General features: G+C 43.5%; 1 protein-coding gene and 1 long non-coding RNA gene across 7 annotated transcripts in view; one reads left to right on the top strand and one right to left on the bottom strand.

Moving 5' to 3' along the window:
- The window catches only part of LOC129834283 (SH3 and multiple ankyrin repeat domains protein 2-like), a 248,321-nt gene that overhangs the window by 65,356 nt on the left and 156,787 nt on the right, over nucleotides 1-26,178 (bottom strand). For all 6 annotated transcript variants that reach the window (XM_055899135.1, XM_055899137.1, XM_055899136.1 and 3 more), the window contains 4 exons: nucleotides 24,812-24,951; nucleotides 24,007-24,120; nucleotides 12,005-12,086; nucleotides 1,130-1,212 (listed from right to left, as the gene is read on the bottom strand). In XM_055899135.1, coding sequence (XP_055755110.1) covers nucleotides 1,130-1,212; nucleotides 12,005-12,086; nucleotides 24,007-24,120; nucleotides 24,812-24,951 — 419 coding nt within the window. The remainder of the gene's footprint in view (nucleotides 1-1,129; nucleotides 1,213-12,004; nucleotides 12,087-24,006; nucleotides 24,121-24,811; nucleotides 24,952-26,178) is intronic.
- LOC129834285 (uncharacterized) lies at nucleotides 1,117-20,582 on the top strand. Its single transcript, XR_008756232.1, has 2 exons — nucleotides 1,117-1,908; nucleotides 4,863-20,582. It is a non-coding gene; the product is annotated as an uncharacterized LOC129834285 (long non-coding RNA).

The raw sequence follows: 26,178 nt of genomic DNA, 5'->3' as shown, positions 1-26,178 counted from the left end.
TAACTGTGTAAAATGAGAGAGCGCTCACTGCCTCAATTAGCCTAGCGCTAGCTAGCTAGGGAGCTTAACTAGATTCACCCGGTTTGATCCAGTCAAGACAGGTACTCAGAATCCTATTGGATGATAAATAACTTAGCTATGGCAGTTATTAGTTTAATATAGTGCATCGGCTTGCTTGGTTGCTGTCTCTCCCTCCCTCCTCCCGTGTCACTCACTCACACTCAAAGTAGCCTACACACACAGCACAGCCCCTGCTAGAGCCTCACCTCTCCCTACCCCCTCTTCCTTGCGCTTTCTCAACTCTAGTTAATAAAGTAGTTTAAAAATGGACTTTTCTGCTACTTCTCTCACTCGGATCGGGTCTGGATCTGACCAGGTCGAAACGAAACGGGTCTAGTTGTCCTCGGGTCCGTTTGGAACAGGTCTCTATATTTAAAAAATGAATTCATGCAAATCATGTCCAGATGGGAAAGCCCCAGGTCCATTTCGGAACAGGTCCAACTACTTGGACCCATGAGGGCCTCTGTTCTAGAGAGGTGGACAGAGGTGCAGTTAGTCTTTGCTTGTGTGTGTGTGTGTGTTAGTGTGTGTGTGTGTGTGTGTGTGTGTGTGTGTGTGTGTGTGTGTGTGTGTGTGTGTGTGTGTGTGTGTGTGTGTGTGTGTAAGTTTTGAGTGTGAAGTGTTTACAACATTCTATCCCTGTGTGTGTGTGTGTGTGTGTGTGTGTGTGTGTGTGTGTGTGTGTGTGTGTGTGTGTGTGTGTGTGTGTGTGTGTGTGTGTGTGTGTGTGTGTTTCTGCTTCAGTTATGATGGTGTCTGGCTGGCTAGACATTGACAGACAGACAGACAGACAGACAGACAGACAGACAGACAGATTAACTCATATATATTCATAAGTCGTTTACATTATACAGTAGGCTATATACAGGTGACTGACATACAGAGTGGAGGGGTTCCTGTGGTTACTTCAGGTGGGAAATACAATGTTAATCTCTTTAAAGTTTTATCATATAGAGACATATAAAATACATAGGCTGTTATTATATTGTTTAATGTGCAGTGCCTACATATACAGTAACCATGAGAAAGGGATATGGAGAAGGGGGGAGAGACCAGGGTAGCATCTTACCTTTGGCCCCTCGCAGCACGAACCCGAAGCCTTCATTCTCCTTCTTGGTCAAGACCACCGTCTTCTCCTCGACCACGCAGTCGCTGTGGAGAAAATTCCGCGCAAAGCGCCCGTTATTACAGCCCATCATCCGCATCACGGCCACAGCCGCCCGCCCTGAGTGCAGGTTCATCGCGGTAAGCTACTCTGGGCAGCCCCCGACGGAGGGGCTCCTTGCCTCGGCCCCTTTTAGCTCAAATGAAGTGCATGACAACGCTGGCAGTGGCAGTCCGGCGCCCGCATCTCCAGAAAAGCCGCCGCTCCGCTCCTCTGCGGCCGAAAACCACTCGGGGGAGCGACAAGCGGAGGCCGGAGATGGCGACGAAGTCGAAGCGTGACGTCGGATAGAAGCAGCATTACCGACTAAATAAATAATGATGAAAGCGTGGCTTGGCGCGGAGGAGGGGCGGAGAAAAGGAACGGATAGTGGCAGGCAGTTAGGAGTCCTGGGCGAGGAGTGCGCGCAACGAATGAGAGAAGAGAAAGAGAGAAGGGAGAGCGTGACCAGCATGGCAGTGCGCGGGCACGAAAACAGGAGGCCATGCATGAGTGATTGACCCTTTCACTCGAGTCGAGAGGTGGGTGTCCTCCCACTCAGTGGCGTGGGGTGGCGGTGGGTGACACAGAGGGACGCAGCCCGCATGCGCTTGCATTACATTTTTCATTAATGTAATGCAAGGCGACAGATGCGCACAAGCAACGCGACGAGAGAAATGGAGAGGGAAGGAAAAGATATTCAGGTAATTATGGTGCTTTCAGTTTCATTGCTGTGGTTTTAAAATCATGGATGGGGCTTTGATACAGTTTTTATAAAAAATTATTTTTGTTGAATCCTCTTTCTCCAGCCCGACTCCAAATGCGATTGGGCACAAAAGGTGATAACTCAAACCTGTATGCTCATACTCTAAAAACAGACTGCCACCACGTCAGTCACAGCCACATTCAACCAAGCAATTCAATTCTCAGACACCTCTTCACCTCTATAACTTCCAGAAAAGAAAAACAACATCTACAAGCAGCAATGACGTGGTCCAAGCAAAACAGCCCCATCAACACCACAGTGGGCCTACCAGGCTACCAGTAATACTGCTATATACCCTTTACCTGTCACGTCTGCAGCTTGAACCTTTCAGTCGATATACTTAAGGCACATAGACAGTGTGACTAGCGTGGCATGCTCATTTGCTAAAGTTTATCTGCCATGAGAGCTGTGATTAGGGGTGTGTGTGTGTACTCTACCATAGTAAATGAGGGGGGGAAACAGTCAAATCCACCCAGACAGTGGATGAGATATGAGACACATTAAACAGGGATGGTGAGGGATGAGAGGAGAGATGGAGAGCTGCAACTGCCTTCCTAGCAACAGAGCAGCAAATGCAGAGTTGCCTTAGCAACACAATATGTGTTTTTTTTAAGGACACCATCCTGATTATATTATTATTGTTATTATTATTATTATTATAATAACACCACTTTTTATTTAAAAAAACGTTTATTCAAAACACCCAGTCACTTGAGCTTGTCAGGATAATCAGCAAAAAACAATAAGACAATAAGATCACACATTAAAACAGCACACGAGGTTATCGCCCATGACCTGTCAAGACATGGAGTCAGGTGGTCGATGACATCAATCGCACCGTTATCACCTGAAGCATCGCCTGCTTTGTTGATTTCACCACGTCCTATGGTTTGACAGGGGAGAGTTTGCATGTTATCGATAGAGTCACCTTCATCCACCCACCAGAGTGACCATAACAGATACAAGTGTTAAAACGTGGACATTGTGGGGCCAGAGGATAAACACACAATAGGCTTCTGTGGGATATCAACGCACGGTATTCCTGGTGACCACTGCACTAATTCAAATGTCTAACCACATGACCGGTAGGCTACGTGTGCCTTTTTTCAATTTATTTTTTTAATTGACGTAGTTCTGTCCTTGAGCAGTTCTTGTCTATTAATGTTCTGTATTACGTCATGTTTCATGTTTTGTGTGGACCCCAGGAAGAGTATCTTCTGCTTTTGCAACAGCTAATGGGGATCCTAATAAAAGAAATACCAAAATACCTGAATTGTCCTTTCCTGTTACAGGCAGAGCCATTTATGTATAGGCTAGATATGTGTACATATGGATATACACTGAGTATACAAAACATTAATTAAGGACACCTGCTCATTCCATGACATAGACTGACCAGGTGAATCCAGGTGAAAGCTATGATCCCTTATTGATGATACTTGTTCAATCCACTTTTAATCAGTGTAGATGACTCAATATTAGGAAGGTGTTCCTAATGTTTGGTATACTCAGTGTACACAGCTATCTTTACAGGCTATTTCTGGTTCCTTTTGTTTTTCCTCTTTCCTGTCCCTGATGTTGACATTGTCAACCAATCTGAGAAAGATTCCTTCCTCTGCCGGTCGACATTTGGCGCCTTTTTCTCCCCCTCCGCCCGTCGGCCAGGAAATGTCTTGGCTCATGTAAAATTAAATCTCCTTCTGTCTGTTAAAAAATCTAGTATGAATCTTTAAAGAGCAAAAAGGGCCTTGGTGTCTCTGCCTAAAGAAAATAGAATTAGAAGCATTTTTTTAAAGTCCTACTTCAACTTGGGATACAGATAATAGTAGCTTAGTAGTCAGGTTTGGATGTAATGACATGTTATCATAGGCTATTCAATGATGGTCACTTGCCACTATCAGTTGTTCACCTTGACCTACTGTATGTATATTTACAGTGCATCCGGAAATTATTCAGACCCCTTGGACTTTTTCCAAATTTTGTTACGTTACAGCCTTATTCTAAAATGTATTAAATCGTGTTCAGTTTTGAATGAAATTATAATATGAACACTTCCCACCTGCGTTTTGGTCTCCTCCATTAGACGATCGTTACACCACGCTGGGCTATGGGCTAGAAGATTGAGGATCCACCCACCAGTGCATCGTGCGAGTTCACTCTCCCTACTATTTTCATTACAATATGTTGTTCAAAGTGGTTAGAGAGGCTAATGAGAGAGAAATAGTGGAGGCTACCAAATATATTACAAGATGAATAAATTATGACAGGAGAATTTGCTTCAGTTCCTCCCATTTAATAAGAGAGGAAATACATAACTGGCACCTGTCATCAGTCCTCACACGTACATTGGCAAGAAAAAGTATGTGAACACTTTGGAATTACCTGGATTTCTGAATAAATTTGTCAGCAAATGTGATATGACCTTCACGTAAGTCACAACAATAGACAAACACAGTGTGCTTAATAACAACACACAAATTATTGTATTTTTATTATCTATATTGAACACATCATTTAAACATTCACAGTGTAGGTTGGAAAATGTATGTGAACCCCTAGGCTAATGACTTCTCCAAAAGCTAATTGGAGTCAGGAGTCAGCTAACCTGGAGTCCAATCAATGACATGAGATTGGAGATGTTGGTTAGAGCTGCCTTGCCCTATAAAAAACACTCACAAAATGTGAGTTTGCTATTAACAGGAAGTATTGCTTGATGTGAACCATGCCTCGAACAAAAGAGATGTCAGAAGACCTAAGATTAAGAATTGTTGACTTGCATAAAGCTGGAAAAGGTTACAAAAGTATCTCTAAAAGCCTTGATGTTCATCTGTCCAAGGTAAGACAAATTGTCAATAAATGGAGAAAGTTCAGCACTGTTTCTACTCTCCGTAGGAGTGGCCGTCCTGCAAAGATGACTGCAAGAGCACAGCGCAGAATGCTCAATGAGGTTAAGAAGAATCCTAGAGTGTCAGCTAAAGACTCTCTGGAACATGCTATCATCTCTGTTGACGAGTCTAAGATACGTAAAACACTAAACAATAATGGTGTTCATGGGAGGACAACATGGAAGAAGCCACCACTGTCCAAAAAAACATTGCTGCACGTCTGAAGTTTACAAAAGTGCACCTGGATGTTCCACAGCGCTACTGGCAAAATATTATGTGGACAGATGAAACTGCAGTTGAGTTGTTTGGAAGGAACACACAACAATGTGTGGAGAAAAAAAGGCACAGCACACCAACATCAAAACCTCATCCCAACTGTAAAGTATGGTGGAGGGAGCATTAATGTTTGGGGCTGCTTTGCTGCCTCAGGGCCTGTACAGCTTGCTATCATCGCCGAAAACATGAATTCCCAAGTTTATCAAGACATTTTGCAGAAGAATGTTAGGCTATCTGTCCGCCAATTGAAGCTCAACAGAAGTTGGGTGATGCAACAGGACAACGACCCAAAACACAGAAGTAAATCAACAACAGAATGGCTTCAACAGAAGAATATACGCCTTCTGGAGTGGCCCAGTCAGAGTCCTGACCTCAACCCGATTGAGATGCTGTGGCATGACCTCAAGAGACCAGTTCACACCAGACATCCCAATAATATTGCTGAACTGAAACAGTTTTTTAAAGAGGAATGGTCCAAAATTCCTCCTGACCGTTGTGCAGGTCTGATCCACAACTACAGAAAACGTTTGGTTGAGGTTATTGCTGCCAAAGGAGGGTCAACCAGTTATTAAATCCAAGGTTTCACATACTTTTTCCACCCTGCACTGCAAATGTTTACACGGTGTGTTCAATAAAGACATGAAAACATATAGTTTGTGTGTTATTAGTTTAAGCAGATTGTGTTTGTCTATTGTTGTGACCTAGATGAAGATCAGATCAAATTTGATGACCAATTTATGCAGAAATCCAGGTATTTGCAAAGGGTTTACATACTTTTTCTTGCCACTGTATATTCTGTGTATTGCTACTGTATATTCTAAACAAAAAACATTTGTCATAAGAAACTAGCTCCCTGGTATACAGAAAATACCCGAGCTCTGAAGCAAGCTTCCAGAAAATTGGAACGGAAATGGCGCTAAACCAAACTGGAACTCTTCCGACTAGCTTGGAAAGACAGTACTGTGCAGTATCGAAGAGCCCTCACTGCTGCTCGATCATCCTATTCCAACTTAATTGAGGAAAATAAGAACAATCCAAAATTAATTTCATTGATACTGTTGCAAAGCTAACTAAAAAGTAGCATTCCCCAAGAGAGGATGGCTTTCACTTCAGCAGTGATAAAATCATGAACTTCTTTGAGGAAAAGATCATGATCATTAGAAAAAATGATTAGAAAAAATTATTAGAAATTAATCATCAAATTATGGACTCCTCTTTAAATCTGCATATTCCGCCAAAGCTCAGTTGTCCTGAGTCTGCACAACTCTGCCAGGACCTAGGATCAAGGGAGACAGTCAAGTTTTTTAGTACTATATCTCTTGACACATTGATGAGCATAGTCATGGCCTCTAAACCTTCAAGCTGCATACTGGACCCTATTCCAACTAAACTACTGAAAGAGCTGCTTCCTGTGCTTGGCCCTCCTATGTTGAACATAATACAGGGTCCAGAAAGCTCTCTATCCACCGGATGTGTACCAAACTCACTAAAAGTGGCAGTAATAAAGCCTCTCTTAAAAAGCCAAACCTTAACCCAGAAAATATAAAAAACTATCAGCCAAAATCGAATCTCCCATTCCTCTCCAAACATTTTAGAAAAAGCTGTGCAGCAACTCACTGCCTTCCTGAAGACAAACAATGTATACGAAACGCTTCAGTCTGGTTTTAGACCCCATCATAGCACTGAGATTGCACTTGTGAAGGTTGTAAATTACCTTTTAATGGCGTCAGATCGAGGCTCTGCATCTGTCCTAGTGCTCCTAGACCTTAGTGCTGCTTTTGATACCATCCTTCACCACATTCTTTTGGAGAGATTGGAAACCCAAATTGGTCTACACGGACAAGCTCTGGCCTGGTTTAGATCTTATCTGTCGAAAAGATATCAGTTTGTCTCTGTGGATGGTTTGTCCTCTGAAAAATCAACTGTAAATGTTCGTGTTCCTCAAGGCTCCGTTTTAGGACCACTATTGTTTTCACTATATATTTTACCTCTTGGTGATGTCATTCGGAAAGATAATGTTAACTTTCACTGCTATGCGGATGACACACAGCTGTAATTTTCGATGAAACATGGAGTGGATGGTGGATGGCTGCAAATGTTCAAATTTAAACTTGGACAAAACAGAGATGCTAGTTCTAGGTCCCAAGAAACAAAGAGATCTTCTGTTGAATCTGGCAATTAATCTTGATGGTTGTAAAGTCGTCTCAAATAAAACTGTGAAGGACCTCGGCGTTACTCTGTACCCTGATCTCTCTTTTGACGAACATGTCAAGACTGTTTCAAGGACAGCTTTTTTTCCATCTACGTAACATTACAAAAATCAGAGACTTTCTGTCCAAAAATGATGCAGAAAATTTATCAATGCTTTTGTCACTTCTAGATTAGACTACCGCAATGCTCTACTTTCCGGCTACCCGGATAAAGCACTAAATAAACTTCAGTTAGTTCTAAACACGGCTGCTAGAATCTTGACTAGAACCCCCAAATTTTATCATATTACTCCAGTGCTAGCCTCTCTACACTTGGCTTCCTGTTAAGGCAAGGGCTGATTTCAAGATTTACTGCTAACCTACAACGCATTACATGGGCTTGCTCATACCTATCTTTCCGATTTGGTCCTGCAATACATACCTACACGTACGCTACGGTCACAAGAAGCAGGCCTCCTTACTGTCCCTCGAATTTCTAAGCAAACAGCTGGAGGCAGGGCTCTCTCCTATAGAGCTCCATTTTTATGGAATGGTCTGCCTATCCATGTGAGAGACGCAGACTTGGTCTCAACCTTTAAGTCTTTATTAGGTCCTATGATTGAGTGTAGTCTGGCCCAGGAGTGTGAAGGTGAACGGAAAGGCACTGGAGCAACGAACCGCCCTTGCTGTCTCTGCCTGGCCGGTTCCCCTCTCTCCACTGGGATTCTCTGCCTCTAACCCTATTACAGGGGTTGAGTCACTGGCTTACTGGTGCTCTTCCATAACGTCCCTAGGAGGGGTGCGTCACTTGAGTGGGTTGAGTCACTGACGTGATCTTCCATTCCAGGTTGGCACCCACCTTGGGTTGTGCCATGGCGGAGATCTTTGTGGGCTATACTTGGCCTTGTCTCAGGATGGTAAGTTGGTGGTTGAAGTTATCCCTCTAGTGGTGTGGGGGCTGTGCTTGGCAAAGTAGGTGGGGTTATATCCTGGGTGGGGTTATATCCTGCCTGTTTGGCCCTGTCCGGGAGTATTGTCGGACGGGGCCACAGTGTCTCCCGACCCCTCCTGTCTCAGCTTCCAGTATTTATGCTGCAGTAGTTTGTGTCAGGGGGCTAGGGTCAGTCTGTTATATCTGAAGTATTTCTCCTGTCCTATCCGGTGTCCTGTGTGAATTTAAGTATGCTCTCTTAATTCTCTCTCTCTTTCTCTCTTTCTCTCTCTCGGAGGACCTGAGCCCTAGCACCATGCCTCAGGACTACCTGGCCTGATGACTCCTTGCTGTCCTCAGTCCACCTGGCCATGCTGCTGCTCCAGTTTCAACTGTTTTGCCTTTGGCTATGGAACCCTGACCTGTTCACCAGACGTCCTACCTGTCCCAGACCTGCTGTTTTCGACTCTCTAGAGACAGCAGGAGCGGTAGAGATACTCTGAATGATCGGCTATGAAAAGCCAACTGACATTTACTCCTGAGGTGCTGACCTGCTGCACCCTCGACAACTACTGTGATTATTATTATTTGACCCTACTGGTCATCTATGAACATTTGAACATCTTGGCCATGTTCTGTTATAATCTCCACCCGGCACAGCCAGAAGAAGACTGGCCACCCCTCATAGCCTGCTTCCTCTCTAGGTGTCTTCCTAGGTTCTGGCCTTTCTAGGGAGTTTTTCCTAGCCACCGTACTTCTACACCTGCATTGCTTGCTGTTTGGGGTTTTAGGCTGGGTTTCTGTACAGCACTTTGTGACATCAGCTGATGTAAGAAGGGCTTTATAAATACATTTGATTGATTGATCATCATGACATACCTACATTTTTGTTATGCTCATTTCAGTTAGACTATCGATCATGCCTCCTCTTTTATTAAAGAGACGGAGTCCAGACAGACCTACACTACTTTAGGAAACTTTCTGAACTCACACACACACCCATCAAAATGACCCATCAATCAAAGCTACCAGCTCATCTCAAACACAAGAGCAAATCACATTTCTCCTTTCCTGAAAATGTATCCTATTAAAACCCAGGCCTACCTTTAAATCCTGGCTGTAGGCTATCAGATAGTAGACTACATTAGGATAATGCTAAAACAATGTACCTATCAAATGAATTGACAAGGCAGGTTTAAAGGGGATTGGGAGAGAGACATCTATGCAATAGTAGTCTATGAAGATGAAATGAACAACCATAAAAAAGGGAAACAACATGCAACCTGTCCATATCTACATTTTTGTGAAGCAATTAGTGCTTAAATTGACACCGCATTTAAATTTGAACGAGTGTAGGCTTATACGATATCTTAAGTCTGTGTACCCACTTATATATGTTGAAACGTTTTTTGTCTGTCTTGCATATTCATTGTGATAGTTTACCAAGGCCGAATATACAGGCTGGCATACACATTATGCATTAATAGGCACATATAAATTAGCCTAACTTCTAATTTAGTCTATATATCTTTCTGACTTCACTGTTCCCTTCTGTGCAATTCTCCACTGGCATCTCCACAGACTCACTAGCTTGAGTGGCCTCTCTCACATTCACCTCTCTCTATTCCTTATTGCTCTTGAACGACTAGGCCAATAATGGACTTAAGGAGCCTAACATTACTCCTTATAGGACCTTACACGTTTTGTTTATAGGCAAATTGGCTCTGGCAGCCAAAACAGCCAAATACTCCATCTAAATGTGAATTGATTCTCAACTGTGGTGTGGTTCTAGAGACATAAAGGCCTCTACTTTCATATCACATGAAAATAATTTGACAAATGCAAAATATACTATACACTTGCTGTACACTGTTTTATGCCGTTTTAACACAGTTGCCTCCGACAGTATTTTTCAGTGACAACACGTTTGTTGCGTCCGTCTTCTGTTTACACACAGGCGTTTGGAGACACATATAGCTAATATTCACAGGTAGTAGACTTTGTCTTCTGTCTGTTTTCCGTAAACAAGCGCCGTAACATGTAAATGTGGTGCGTGTGGGAACCCTAACCCGATAAAGGTGTGTAGTAATTTAACCTTTAGTTTTTTAGAAAATAATTATGAAAGCTACTTTCCTAGGATCTCCCGAGTGGCACAGCGGTCTAAGGCATTGCATTGCAGCAATAGAGGTGTCACTACAGACCCGACATCGATCCTTGGCTGTATCACAACCGGCCGTGCACTATACCCTCCACTGTACTGTAGTGTGCCCAATATAAAACAAAACAACCCTCCCCAAAGGAAAGAAAAAAGTTGCATCCCCCTCCCCTATTTTGGTCCCCCACAGTAATTTTCGAACGGTCTCTTATGGGAGATATGCCTATATCACAATACATGCTGTGGGTAGTGGTCTAAAATGGACTGTAATGGTCTAGCTATAAAGGTCTATAACACTCTGTAGTGGTGTAATGGTCCATAATGGTCCGTGGTATACATAGTGGTCGGGCACCACGCTGTGTAGCTGTATGCTTTGGTATGACACCCTGCTAGCGTATTTTTTAATATATATTTTTTTTATTCAACCTTTATTTAACTAGGCAAGCAGTATTTGCGCTCTGCTCTGGTCTGTGATTAGTTTGGACTGGTGCCTAATGAATACAAAGGGCCTTATCTGAAGCTGGCCTGATCAAACACAGCTTAATAGAGTCCAGCAGCTTCATATTCATGTATGGACAAGGACATTTGTCTTAACCCGCTGGGTTGCTGCAGCTAAATGAGATTTGAACACAATGAAGAACACACTCGAGTGACACACTTGGCCCGGTGTGTGTTGTGTGTGTGTGCGCCGATTGAAACTGAGGGGTCATGTGCCATCAGTGCTCCCTGAAGATTAGCGGCATGATGCTTCTATGTGTGTGTGAGTGTGTGTGTGTGTGTGTGTGTGTGTGTGTGTGTGTGTGTGTGTGTGTGTGTGTGTGTGTGTGTGTGTGTGTGTGTGTGTGTGTGTGTGCGCGCGCGCGCAGTGGTATTTACGCCATACATTTTCCCTGACACCCAAAATACATTTTGAATGCTTAGCATCACAGGAAAATTGTCCAATTCACCCACATATATCAAGAGAACACCCCTAGTCATTCCTACTGCCTCTGATCTGGTGGACTCACTAAACACCCATGCTTCGTTTGTAAATGATGTCTGAGTGTTGGCGTGTGCCCCTGGCTATCCGTACATTTTCAAAACAACAAAATGGTGTCATCTAGATTGCTTAATATAAGGAATTAGAAATTATTTCTACTTTTACTTTTGATGCTTAAGTATATTTAAAACCAAATACTTACTTTTACTCAAGTATTATTTTACTGGTTGACTTCTACTTGAGTCACTTTCTATGAAGGTATCTTTACGTTTACTCTTTTACTCTTTTTATTGAGTCATTTTTCCACCACTGTGTGTGCTGGCGTTCATGCTTGCGTGTGTGTGGACTGTGGAGGAATTGCCTAGTGGTCAAATCCAACGCCTTGGAAATTAAGCCTGTGACTGGGAGTGGATAAGACAACGGGAATAGAAGAAGTAGAGGAGAACAATTGAAAGATAACTTCAACTGAAAACTCGAGAGAGAAAAAGCACGAACCTCAAAACACTGCTCTGAGACACGCTACCACTTCACGTAAACCTCCCTTTAGCTTATCACCCTGTGTGTTTGTTTAATGTATGTGTGTCTGTGTGTTTTAGGACATGCATCTGAGTAACCTTACCTGGAGGCGTCAAAGCTATCGTAGGAACCCACAGTGTAGTGTCGGAAGAGTTTCCTCTTGTCCGAGCGGTCAGCTCTTGTGTCTGTGGAAGAACAGGAGGACCGACAGTCATTGACCACACCGACCGCATGCATGGCTACAGAAATCAATTCATCAACAGTAATAGAAAGAATGAAAACAAAACAGCAGCAACATGCAAACTGTGAAACTCCCGTACAAGAAAGTGCAGCTCTGCAATCCAATCAAATGTGCAAACAAACATAGACATATGGACACACTCCAGTTTTCATTCTAAGGGTACACAACGAATTACAAATTACAAATCGACCCCCAACCCCTACCACCCTGTAGGCACTTCAAGAATATAGATCTGAAAGGATTGGATAAAGTGACAATGACAACAACATGCTGCAGAAGTGTGCACCACTGAAACACAAATAACTACAATCTCCTTTGGTAAAAAACACAACCCTTAAGCAAGAAATCAACTCAAGCGACCATCAACTGCGTATGCACACACACACTCGCACACGCACACAGACACACACACACACACACGCACAGTTACCTCCAAAACGAACTTTCCTCCTGATAGAGGCCGTTTTTTCCATTTGCACTCCTAAATGTCTCTTCCCTCTTTCTCTCCCTCACTTTATGTCTTTCACATGCACCCTCTCTCTCACTCTTATTCTTTCAGACACTCTTTCTCTGTCTCTCCCTCGCTCTTCATATTTCTCTCTATCCCTCTCTCTCAGATGCAATCAGTGACAGGGACATGCCTTGAATGCCCAGAAATGCCCAAATCCACAGTGTCTAGAGAAAAGCCGGAAAACCAGACAGGCAGTCCCACTAAGCGTTAAGGATAGAATCCGGTTTGAGATCTGTGGTTACTGCTGAGAGGAGAACATAATGTAAAGGAGAAGAGAGAGAATAAAGAGAGGAGGGAGGAGAAAGAGATAAATACTACATCACAACAGGCCCACTCCGTAGCAACCACTGGTGTACTGTAGGGAGTTTGTTTCCATGACCACCGATCAATGGAGAAGGTACATGACGTACATGTCTGGTCACTGTGAAGGTTTCCTTAGTGTGTGTGTCTACATATCTGAATGTGTGGTTGTGCAGGGGAAGTGGTAGAGTAATTGAAGGGCATGCGTGTGTGTGTGTGTGTGTGGAAGAGGGGGGATGGTTACGGATTTGCTTACAGTTCAACGTGAAGGGGGGTCTTCGTTGACCTCCATTTCCCTATTTTCTACTTTTCCTCCCCCATCCCTCCCTCCTTTGTTCCCTCCCTCCTACTGACACTAATCTTACACAGTTTGGGGGAGTGGAAAAGACACAAAATGAGCAAGAGAAATGAAAGATTATTTATGAGTAATAAATCATCATTGCAGGGCTTAAAGTATTTGAGGGATTACACGGCAGGCACGCCAACTATATGATTGAAGTTCTGGAACAAACAGAAACACAGACATGCCAATACAATATTTAATTGTTTTGCAAATGGAGGAGAAAATGTAAATACAAAATAGAGAATAAGGACCTGTGTCTGTGCGTCATTCTCTTTCTCAAAGAAAGACCTGCGTGTGTGTGTGTCTTTCCCTCTGTTTTCCTATCTTTCCACCCACGATGTCCAAGGGTGGACTTAGTGATTTGGATACCCCCAGGCAGAGGCCTGTCTTTTTACGAAAGAAATTGTGTTAACTTAAGTCATTTTTTTGTTCAAATTCAATCTTCTTTCTTTTTCATTTCTCTGCTCTGAAATTGTCACATGCGTCGTAAACAACAGGTGTTGACTAACAGTGACATGGTTACTTACGGGCACAACCCAACAATGCAGAGAGAGAGAAAATAGAGAAATAATAGAAAAGTCATAAAACATAATAATAAAAGTCACAATAAATACACAATGAGTAACGAAAATGTGTGTCGAGAACATCGTCAGGGAAATGACCGGACCAAGGTGCAGCGTGGTGAGCGTACATTTCTTTTTATTATGAATGTCGCCAACAAAACAAGAAACAACAAAAACGAACGTGAAGCTTACTAGGGCTACAGAGGCCACTAACAAAGTCAACTACCCACAACTAAGGTGGAAAAACAGGCTGCCTAAGTATGATTCCCAATCAGAAACAACGATAGACAGCTGTCCCTGATTGAGAACCATACCTGGCCAAAACATAGAAACAGAAAACATAGAAATAAAGAAACTAGAATGCCCACCCTAGTCACACCCTGGCCTAACCAAAATAGAGAATAAAAGCCTCTCTATGGCCAGGGCGTGACAACATGGCTATATACACAGGGTACCAGTACCGGGTCGATGTGCAGGGGTACAAGGTAATTGAGGTAGACATATACATATAACTAGGAATAAATTGACTAGCCAACAGGATAGACAATAAACAGTAGCAGCAGTGTATGTGATGAGTCAAAAAAGGTAGTGCAAAGAGGGTCAATGCACATATTCCGTGTAGCTATTTGGTTAACTTTTTAACTAACATTGTAACTAACACATGCCGTGAGGTAGCAGAGAGAACAGTCTATGACTTGGGTGGCTGGAGTCTTTCACAATTTTTAGGGCCTTCCTCTGACACCGCCAGGTATAGAGGTCCTAGATTGCAGGGAGCTCAGCCCCAGTGATGTACAGGGCTGTACACACTACCCTATGTAGCACGCCTTGCCAAGGAGTTGCCATAACAAGCGGTGATGCAGCCAGTCAAGATGCTCTCAATGGTGCAGCTGTTCAACTTTTTGAGGATCTGAGGGCCCATGCCAAATCTTTTCAGCCAACTGAGGGGGAAGAGGCGTTGTTGTGCCCTCTTCACGACTGTGTTGATGTATGTGGATCATGATAGATCCTTAGTGATGTGGACACCAAAGAACTTGAAGCTCTCAACCTGCTCCCCTACAGCCCCATAGATGTGAATGGGGCCGTGCTCGGCCTTCCATTTCCTGTAGTCCACGTTCAGTTCCTTTGCCTTGCTGACGTTGAGAGAGATGTTGTCCTGGCACCACACAGCCAGGTCTCTGACCTCCTCCCTATAGGCTGTCTCATCGTCGTCTGTGATCAGGCTTACCACTGTCGGTGTCATCAGCAAACTAAATGATGGTGTTGGAGTCGTGCACCGCCACGCAGTCGTGGGTGAACAGGCAATACAGGAAGGAGCTAAGCATGCACCCCTGAGGGGCCCCCGTGTTGAGGGTCAGCTTGGCGTATGTGTTGTTGCCTAGTCTCACCACCTGGGGAGCGGCCCGTCAGGAAGTTCCAGGCTCCAGTTGCAGAGGGAGGTGCTCAGTCTCAGGGTCCTTAACTTAGTGATGAGCTTGGAGGGCACTATGGTGTTGAACAGTGACCTGTAGTCAATGAACAGCATTCTCACATAGGTGTTCCTCTTGTCCAGTTGAGAGAAAGCAGTGTGGAGTGCAATAGAAATTCTGTGGATTTTTCAACACCATCATCCCAGACACCCTGGACCCACTTCTTTGAGGGAAGATCATGATCAATGGAAAGCAAATTACGGACTCCTCTTTACATCTGCATATACCTCCAAAGCTCAGTTGTCCTGAGTCTGCACAACTCTGCCAGGACCTAAGATCAAGGGAGAGACTCCAGTTTTTTAATACTATACCTCTTGACACATTGATGAAAATAATCATGGCCACTTAACATTCAAGCTGCATACTGGACCCTATTCCAACTAAACTACTGAAAGAGCTGCTTGCTGTGCTTGGCTGCTTCCTATGTTGAACATAATAAACGGCTCTCTATCCACCGGATGTGTACCAAACTCACTAAAAGTGGCAGTAATAAAGCCTCTCTTGAAAAAGCCAAACCTTGACTAAGAAAATATTTTAAAAAAATGAATCGGCCTATTTCGAATCTCCCATTCCTTCCAATTTTTTGGGAAAAAGCTGTTGCGCAGCAACTCACTGCCTTCCTGAAGACAAACAATGTATACGAAAGAGAGATTGGAAACCCAAATTAGTCTACACGGACAGGTTCTGGCCTGGTTTAGATCTTATCTGTCGGAAAGATATCAGTTTGTCTCTGTGGATGGTTTGTCCTCTGAAAAATCAACTGTAAATGTTCGTGTTCCTCAAGGCTCCGTTTTAGGACCACTATTCTTTTCACTATATATTTTACCTCTTGGTGATGTCATTCGGAACCATAATGCTAACGTTCACTGCTATGCGGACGACACACAGCTGTACATTTCGATGAAACATGGTGAAACCCCAATGTTGCCCTCCCTGGAAGCCTGTGTTTCAGACATAAGGAAGTGGTGGCTGCAAATGTTCTACTTTTAAACAGATGCTAGTTCTAGGTCCCAAGAAACAAAGAGATCTTCGGTTGATTCTGACAATTAATATTGATGGTTGTACAGTTGTCTCAAATAAAACTGTGAAGGACCTTGGCGTTACTCTGGACCCTGATCTCTCTTTTGACGAACATATCAAGACTGTTTCAAGGACAGCTTTTTTCCATCTACGTAACATTGCAAAAATCAGAAACTTTCTGTCCAAAAATGATGCAGAAAATTGTATCGATGCTTTTTTCCCTTCTAGGTTAGACTACTGCAATGCTCTACCTTCTGGCTACTCGGATAAAGCACTAAATAAACTTCAGTTAGTGCTAAACACGGCTGTAGAATCTTGACTTGAACCCAAAAAATTTATCATATTACTCCAGTGCTAGCCTCTCTACCCCTGCCTTCTGTTAAGGCAAGGGCTGATTTCAAGGTTTTACTGCTAACCTACAAAGCATTACATGGGCTTGCACCTACCTATCTTTCCGATTTGGTCCTGCCGTACATACCTACAAGTACACTATGGTCACAATACGCAGGCCTCCTTACTGTCCCTAGAATTTCTAAGCAAACAGCTAGAGGCAGGGCTTTCTCCTATAGAGCTCCATTTTTATGGAATGGTCTGCCTATCAATGTGAGAGACGCAGACTCGGTCTCAACCTTTAAGTCTTAGGTCCTATGATTGAGTGTAGTCTGGCCCAGGAGTGTGAAGGTGAACGGAAAAGCACTGGAGCAACGAACCGCCCTTGCTGTCTCTGCCTGGCCGGTTCCCCTCTTTCCACTGGGATTCTCTGCCTCAAACCTTATTACAGGGGCTGGGTCGCTGGCTTCCTGGTGTCTTCCATGCCATCCCTAGGAGGGGTGCGTCAGTTGAGTGGGTTGAGTCACTGACATGATATTCCTTTTTGGGTTGGCGCCCCACCTTGGGTTGTGCTGTGGGGGAGATCTTCGTGGGCTATACTCGGCCTTGTCTCAGGATGGTAAGTTGTTGGTTGAAGATATACCTCTAGTGGTGTGGGGGCTGTTTTGGCAAAGTAGGTGGGGTTATATCCTGCCTATTTGGCCCTGTCCGGGGTATCGTTGGACGGCGTCACAGTGTCTCTCGACCCCTCCTGTCTCAGCTTCCAGTATTTATGCTGCAGTAGTTTATGTGTCGGGGGGCTAGGGTCAGTCTGTTATATCTGGAGTACTTCTCCTGTCTTATCCGGTGTCCTGTGTGAATTTAACTATGCTCTCTCTAATTCTCTTTCTCTTTCTCTCTTTCTTTCTCTCTTTCTTTCTTTCTTTCTTTCTTTCTTTCTTTCTTTCTTTCTTTCGGAGGAGGACCTGAGCCCTAGGACCATGCCTCAGGACTACCTGGCCTGATGACTCCTTACTGTCCCCAATCCATCTGGTCGTGCTGCTGCTCCAGTTTTAACTGTTCTGCCTGCGGCGATGGAACCCTAACCTGATCACCAGACGTGCTACCTGTCCCAGACCTGCTGTTTTCAACTCTCTAGAGACAGCAGGAGCGGTAGAGATACTCTGAATGATCGGCTATGAAAAGCCAACTGACATTTACTCCTGAGGTGCTGACCTGTTGCACCCACGACAACCACTGTGATTATTATTATTTTTGAACATTTGAACATCTTGGCCATGTTCTGTCATAATCTCCACCTGGCACAGCCAGAAGAGGACTGGCCACCCCTCATAGCCTGGTTCCTCTCTAGGTTTCTTCCTAGGTTCTGGCCTTTCTAGGAAGTTTTTCCTAGCCACCGTACTTCTACACCTGCATTGCTTGCTGTTTGGGGTTTTAGGCTGGGTTTCTGTACATCACTTTGTGACATCAGCTGATGTAAGAAGGGCTTTATAAATACATTTGATTGATTGATGTTCTGTGTATGTATGGTGGGACATTTTTGGAACATTCTCCTAACCATCAGAAAACTGGACATATGAATGCTCTTGCAACATTCCCATGAAACGTACCTAGAACATTAATATCTTATGTTGTAGGAACATGGCAACCATGTTATGTGTAGGTTTAGTGGGACGTTGATGAGATATTCTCCGAACACACAGAAAACTGAACACATGAATATCCTTGCAACATCCCATAAAACATGTCTAGAACATTGTTGTATATTCCTTGTAACCACATTCTAGATAATTTATGCTTGACATAAAGGGAATGTTCTCCTAACTTTAACACCAAAACATGCTAAAAAGATTCTTAGAAGGTGTTTGCTAACATAGATTGAATTTTCCTCTAACTAATGGAAAAATTTAGGGAACATTAAGGGTAACATTACAAAAAGGTTCTCCCTAGAATTTTAAGCTGGGCAGTTACAGATTTGCCAATATAAAAACTGTCCCCTTTAAAAATAAATTAGAGTACTAAGTACATGTAAGTAAGGTAGACAATCAGACTCAATCTTCACACTTAAGTCCTGCTATCCATGCATTCGCAATGAACATGTGCAAGGCCCGGTCTTGATGAGACTGCCCCTGTGAGGGTTTGTGCTAGCTAGCTACTTCCATACTTTGTTCCCTTTTTCTGACAGGCATTCTTTGGGGCAGCCCTAAGGTACTTCTGATCTGGCAATGTGTGAAATGAGTTCTCTCTGCCAAGAGCTCCAGGGCTGGTTCGAAAGGGGTGTCGCAGGGAGGGGGTGAGAACAGCCAGACAGGAAAAAGGGGGCATGTTGCGCCCCATCTGCCAATATATATATATACAGTAACAGTCAAAAGTTTGGACACACCTACTCTACATTGTAGAATAATATCACATATTTAGAATCATGTAGTAACCAAAAAAGTGTTAAACAATTATAAATATATTTTGGCTGCAATTTCTGATGTGCAGGTATCTCTATTGAACTTATTCTCTGCAGCAGAGGTAACTCTGGGTCTTCCTTTCCTGTGGCGGTCCTCATAAGAGCCAGTTTCATCATAGCACTTGGCTGACCTTGGCTGACCTTCATGTCTTAAAGTAATGATGGACTGTCGTTTCTCTTTGCTTATTTGAGCTGCTTTTGCCATAATATGGACATAGTCTTTTACCAAATAGGGATATCTTCTGTATACCACCCTTATCTTGTCACAACACAACTGATTGGCTCAAACACATTAAGAAGGAAAGTTTTAACAAGGCACTTCTGTTAATTGTGCATTCCAAATGTCTACCTCATGAATCTGGTTGTGAGAATGCCAAGAGCATGCACAGCTGTCATCAAGGCAAAGGGTGGATACTTTGAATCTCAAATATAAAATATATTTCAATTTTTTAAAACACTTTAGGTTACTACATGATTCCATATTTGTTATTTCATAGTTTTGAGGTCTTCACTATTATTTTACAATGTAGAAAATAGTAAAAATATAGAAAAACCCTTGAATGAGTAGGTGTGTCCAAACTTTTGACTGGTACAATATACAGTGCCTTCGGAAAGTATTCAGACCCCTTGAATTTTTCCAAATTATGTTACGTTACAGCCTTATTCTAAAATTGATTAAATCTACACACAATACCCCATAACGACAAAGCAAAAATTGTTTTTTAGAAATGTCTCCAAATTTATTACAAATAAAAAAAAAACAGAAATATCACATTTACATAAGTATTCAGGTGCTTTACTCAATACTTTGTTGAAACACCTTCGGCAGCGATTACAGCCTCGAGTCTTCTTGGGTATGACCCTACAAGCTTGGGACACCTGTATTTGTGGAGTTTATTCCATTCTTCTCTGCAGATCCTGTCAAGCTCTGTCAGGTTGGATGGGGAGAGTTGCTGCACAGCTATTTTTCCAGAGATGTTTGATCGGGTTCAATTCCGAGCTCTGGCTGGGCCACTCAAGGAAATTCAGAAGCCACTCCTGTGTTTTCTTGGCTGTGTGCTTAGGGTCGTTGTTCTGTTGGAAGGTGAACCTTCGTTTGAGGTCCTGAGTGCTCTGGAGCAGGTTTTCATTAAGGATCACTTTGCACCTTGCTCCGTTCATTAAGATGTGCAAAAGAACACAGACTCTGGACAGAGGAACTCTGCTTAGAAGGCCAGCATCCCGGAGTCGCCTCTTCACTGTTGACGTTGAGACTGATGTTTTGCTTTTTTAATCAGTAAAACAGTTATCAGCTGTGCTAACATCATTGTTTTCTAATGATAAATTAGCCTTTTAAATGATAAACATGGATTAGCTAACACAACGTGCCATTGGAACACAGGAGTGATGGTTGCTGATAATGGGCCTCTGTACGCCTATGTAGATATTCCATAAAAAATCTGCCATTTCCAGCTACAATAGTCATTTACAACATTAACAATGTCTACACTGGATTTCTGATCGATTTTATGTTATTTTAATGGAGAAAGACAGAGAGAAAGAGCTAGGAAGGGTAAGACATAATGCATTTTGTATTATGCAATTATGCCAACAAAGCATAATTTAATAGAATTTAATTGAGAGAGAGATAGAATAAATAAAAGAAAACAGAAGAATAATGACATCGACAGAGAGCGAGCGAGAGAGAGAGTAAGATGACAGAAAGTGAGGGAGAGTGGTCATAGAGAGAATAAATGGGCCAGTTGAAAGAGAGAGAGAAGGGGGTGGAGCGTTAATTCCCCTGCAGCCCAGAGGACATCAGAACGCACCTGATTTAGCAGCGCAGCGCTTAGCCTAGCCTACCAGAGAGAAGAGAGAGACGGGGCCCGTTCACATGGAGCACATGTACCAGAGACAGCGAGAGAGGCTGTCACTGCCTGCCTTGACATCACTTCACCTAGTACATTTAGCCAACACTGAGTCTGAATTATTTTTTATTTTAACCTTTTTTTAACTAGGCAAGTCAGTTAAGAACAAATTCTTATTTACATTGACGGCCTACCCCGGAAAACGCTGGGCCAATTGCGCGCCGCACTATGGGACTCCCAAACACAGCCGGATGTGATACAGCCTGGATTTGAACCAGGGACTGTGGCAACGCCTCTTGCACTGAGATGCAGTGCCTTAGACCCCTGCACCCCTCGGGAGCCCCTGAAAATTGGAATTGTACTGTTAGTGATCCTTTGCTATGGCTAACAGTAGTGAATTGCAGGTTAGCTCTTGCTAAGACCATTCCGGTTCTATGGGCAGCACGAAACAGAGCAAGGATTTCTGTTATGTTTACCGAACTATGGTTAGCAACACAATAACGGATCTATCACAGAGATTGATGGCTAATGTGGTTATTGACCAAAAGCATGGGAATGGTAAGGAACCCAAGCTTCCAGAAATGATTATGGTTATCAGCAATAGGGTGACAACCGTAACATACAAGAGTGATGTCACACTTGTGCCAGCGTATAATACCCAGAAGACACCTTGCTTTAAAGGTCACGAGCCAGATCATACTGTACAAAGATATCCAAGGGCCTATGATGACACAGCAGTGAACACGCACACAGTAACATATTAGCTCAAAGCCCAGTAGCGGTGCGTGGGTAAAATCACTGGGGAAGCCAAGCCAGGGAAAAAAAGCCATATTACAACCTGTTTGTCGTGTTAGTTGCACTTTTTGCTCTATAAATTGTTAGTTTACACCAGTTGAGGCTGCTGTGGGGAGGACGGCTCATAATAATGGCTGGAATGGAGTCAATCGAATGGTATTAAACACATCAAACATGTGGTTTCCATGAGGTTGATCCCGTTCCATTGACTCCATTCCAGCCATTATAATGAGCCGTCCTCACTGCAGCAGCCTCCACTGGTTCACATGCCTTGCTACCGTGGTATATAGGCCTAAGGCCGAGACAATAAGAAGACAGTGGCAGAACAAATTCAATCACACCTTTGTTTCTTCACAAAACCGGAGAGCAACATAGCATATTACATGTAGAAAACAGGTACATGACCTACAGCATGGTCCAGCAAGTTAATGTTTCCAAAATGTTCAGACCACTAAACAACCATTGATTTAGAACCACAGAGAGTTACCGCAAGTCGCAAAGAAAACAGGAGCTGCCTCCACTATTCCAGCACCATTTCAACATCATCATCAAATCACCTGTGCTTAGTCTAACAAAGTGACAACTAAAAGAAACCAAAAACAATTTAGTCTAATCAACGTAAGCTAAATATGACGTGGCTGTCCATGGTACTGATTTGTGTGTGTGTGTGTGTCCGTGTGTGCGTGCAAGTAAAAAAAAACATGTTGACTCACCCTACTTGTAGAGAAATGCCAAGGACATCTTCCTTTCTGTCATACAGAACACACTTACATTTTTTGTTGTCCTAGGCTTCCTGGCTAAAAAGCTCGCTTGCTATCCTAACTTCCTTTCATGGGCAATGCGGTGCCCCCACACATTGACTCTGTACCGGTACCCCCTGTATATAGCCTCGCTATTGTTATTTTATATTTTACTGCTGCTCTTTAATTATTTGTTACTTTTATTTATTTACTTTTCTGAGGTATTTTTGTCTTAAAACTGCATTGTTGGTTAAGCGCTTGTAAGTAAGTATTCGGCGCATGTGACAAATACAATTTGATTTGATTTTGATGCGCTAGGCCAGCAAGTTAATGCTAGCCTATTACATCTAGCTAGCTACATTGAACTTCTCTCCTCTCAGGCCAGCGCCACAATGTATGCATTTATTGTTGGATCAGAATCGCCGTTATAATCACAGTATGGAGAATTAAGTAAAACCACAAGTCCAAATTCCTATCTCCCTCCATGGTTAATTTAAGAGAGGGATGATTATAGCTAGCTAGCTAGCCACCGGAGGACAAAAACACAACGAGATACAACAATTCATTTTTTTTTTAAATAAATTATGTATTGCTTTTGATGTGATGTGGTTGGTGTGAAGCCACATCCAAACTGGCTTCCCTTGACACTTTGTTTTGGTGCACCAGGACCATTCCCAGTTGAGCTCACTCAGTTTAACTCAACGCTGATTGGCTATTGTTAGATTTAAAAATATATATATAAAGGGAGGCCAAATGCTCGCTGGCTTCCCTTGCATTCAATGCTACGGGCGGCAACAATGTCATTGTCTTTTTGACCGGACAGCATCAGATAGATGGGCTACACATACAGAAAAAGAGGGGCGCTGTTTCCCTCGCTCGGATGCTTTCCCAAGTGAGATACATTCAGCCTCTTGCAAAGGGAAGGACAATTATGAAACACAGAGAGATAAATTGTGTTTATTTTTATTTTGGGGAAGCCTGGCTTCCCTTGGCATCTATGAATACACACCGCCGTTAAAGCCCCATAATATCTGACATCTGACAGTGTGGCTTGAGGAGAGGAGGGGGAAGAGAGGGGAGAGAAGGATAGTGGGGGATCAGGCCTTAACCTCCATCCAACTCCCTCCCTCCTCTGTCTCTCGCTCTCTCTCTCTCTACCTCTCTTTCTCTCTTGTCAGTCTGGAAAGACCCCCTAGCCCCTACACACCTTTGGTAGGCTGTCAAATGCTGACGGCTCCATCTAGTGTGTGAATTGGGCTTAGGGGACTTTCCTCCATATTCTTCCACATCCCACCAATCCAATTATTTTGGATCTGTACACACTAAACATTCCCTGTGTTGAGCCTATCTCCTGGGTGGAAAAGTGAGTCTCAGTGCCCTAGGATGCCACCAGTGGGATCCATGGAGCAGAAATCTTCCCCCCTCCTCCTCAGAGATCCCCAACCACTCTCCTATTCCATAATATCTGGGTCAGCATGCTTAATGACTTACGCATCCTCTCCTCGCTGGGCTTGGCAGGAATCTCCTCCACGCACTCCGCAGGAAACCAGCCCACCTGGCCCCGGGCACTGCCTTCCCAGAACCCCCCCTCTCCGATGCTCAGAACTGGAGCGAGGGTGAGAGAGAGAGAGTGAATCATTAGACACAGCACATGTACTGTAGTAAATGTCACTTGCGGATCGCATGGTACCTGTGTTCATAGAGCTCGCCAGCTTGTAGTCCTAAAAAACAGAAATGAATTACCTCTGGTTCGTTCAGCCATTCCTATGAATGGGGAAAGAATGGAGTTTTGGGATAATCGGCGAAAATAAGGTATGAGGTTAACACAGGTTTAGGAGATCTTATACGTTTTGTTGTATGAGCCAGTTAACATTAGCTTTAAGAATTATGAAGCCTTTGTGTGGTTTATGTGCTTGTTTTAAATACATAAATACTTCAGCTGATGAAGAGGATCTCATTGAACAAAACGAATAAGATCTCCTAAGCCTGTGTTTACCACAGACCTTATTTACGGCGATTATCCAGAAAACCCTCCAAACCCCCCATAAACTTTGGCCAACAAGCCATGGTGGAGTTAGTGCTTACAAAAAGATGCCATTATTATTGCTCTCTATTGGTTTATTTCGCAGGGACGACATGCTCAACAAATGTTGCACCAGATTTAGCTATATACACTAATATATGCTATATATGCTCATTTCCATCTGTGTCACAAATGTTTCCAGTGGTAGAGCAGTGTTAAGCATAATACAACTATATCTGTATGTTCTCTCCTTAACACTCCCTAATGTCTCACCTTTAACCCTGTCGTTCTTGTAGAGGGTGATCTCTCCCTCGGCCTGTGGGTGGTAGGCGTGGACCACCACAAAGTGCCTCCCTGGCACAGCACTGTACAGCTTCCTCCGCTGGACCACCACCTCCATATTACCACTGGGGCTGAGGATGGGACAGAGAGGTGGGAAGGAGGGAAGAGAGGAGAGGATATGGAAGAGAGGGTGAGAGAGAAGAGGAGATAGGAGAGACAGAGGAGGAGTGCATGTTAGCACGTGCCACATTTGGCAGAGTATTACAGGATACACAGTATATATAGTAAACTCTTAAGTTACACCGCTGTCCTTAACAGAACCAAGAGGGGAGCGAGGGGTAACGGAAGTGTCTGATTTATGGAGCTTGTAAATGGGGCAGGATGGAAGCTGGCCCACATAACGTATCGCTGATCCCTGCAGTGTCCTCTGGGTAGGGAAAAGAGGACACTGGGTTCACCCACAACACAAACAGACAGACATCCCCAACACAGGGAAGAGAGAAAGAGTCTGTCCTTACCTTTCTGAGATGCAATTGACACGTTTCCTACAGAAAGTCTCAGTTCTTTCTTCTTATAATTTTTTTGCGAGTGTACAAGCCAAAACCCTGCCAGCATAACCAAAGGAGAAGAACAAGCACACGTGTACATTTGCTTGAGTCCAACTACAGATGAAACCACAAGTTTACTACACTACTGAGATGGACCTAATGTTGTGTATTCATCGGAGTCTGGGTTGATCTGTTGTAGTACTGTATTGGAGCTCCACTTGGTGGTAAGCCCCAGCAACAGCAACATGGTAAGTATTCAAGCACAGCCATACAGGGAGAAAGACAGTGAGAGAGAGAGATAGAGAAAGACAGTGAGAGAGAGAGAGAGAGAGAGAGAGAGAAAGACAGTGAGAGAGAGATAGAGAGAGAGAGAGAGAGAGAGAGAGAGAGAGAGAGAGAGAGAGAGAGAGAGAGAGAGAGAGGGAGAGAGAGAGAGAGAGAGAGGAAGTGAGAGAGAGACAGGGGGGATAGAGAGAGAGAGAGAAGGTAAGTGGGTCACCTTATCCTGAACACCACTCCCCTCCTCAACCCTGAGTCTATGGAGATCTAGCCCCATTCCAGATCTACACACACACACACACACACACACACACACACACACACACACACACACACACACACACACACACACACACACACACACACACACACACACACACACATATTTGAATTATCATGAAATTTCAGGACTTTTTGGGGAGTAAACATGTTTGACCATTAAAAATCATACTTTCCCTAACCCTTTACATAACCCGAACTTTAACCCTAACCCCAAAACCCTAAACCTAACCCTCAAGCTTAAAATAGCAT

The sequence above is a fragment of the Salvelinus fontinalis genome, chromosome 35, assembly GCF_029448725.1.
Source record: "Salvelinus fontinalis isolate EN_2023a chromosome 35, ASM2944872v1, whole genome shotgun sequence".
Taxonomy (NCBI): domain Eukaryota; kingdom Metazoa; phylum Chordata; class Actinopteri; order Salmoniformes; family Salmonidae; genus Salvelinus; species Salvelinus fontinalis.
The sequence above is the reverse complement of the archived record's forward strand: the minus strand, read 5'-3'. Positions and strand labels throughout refer to the sequence as shown.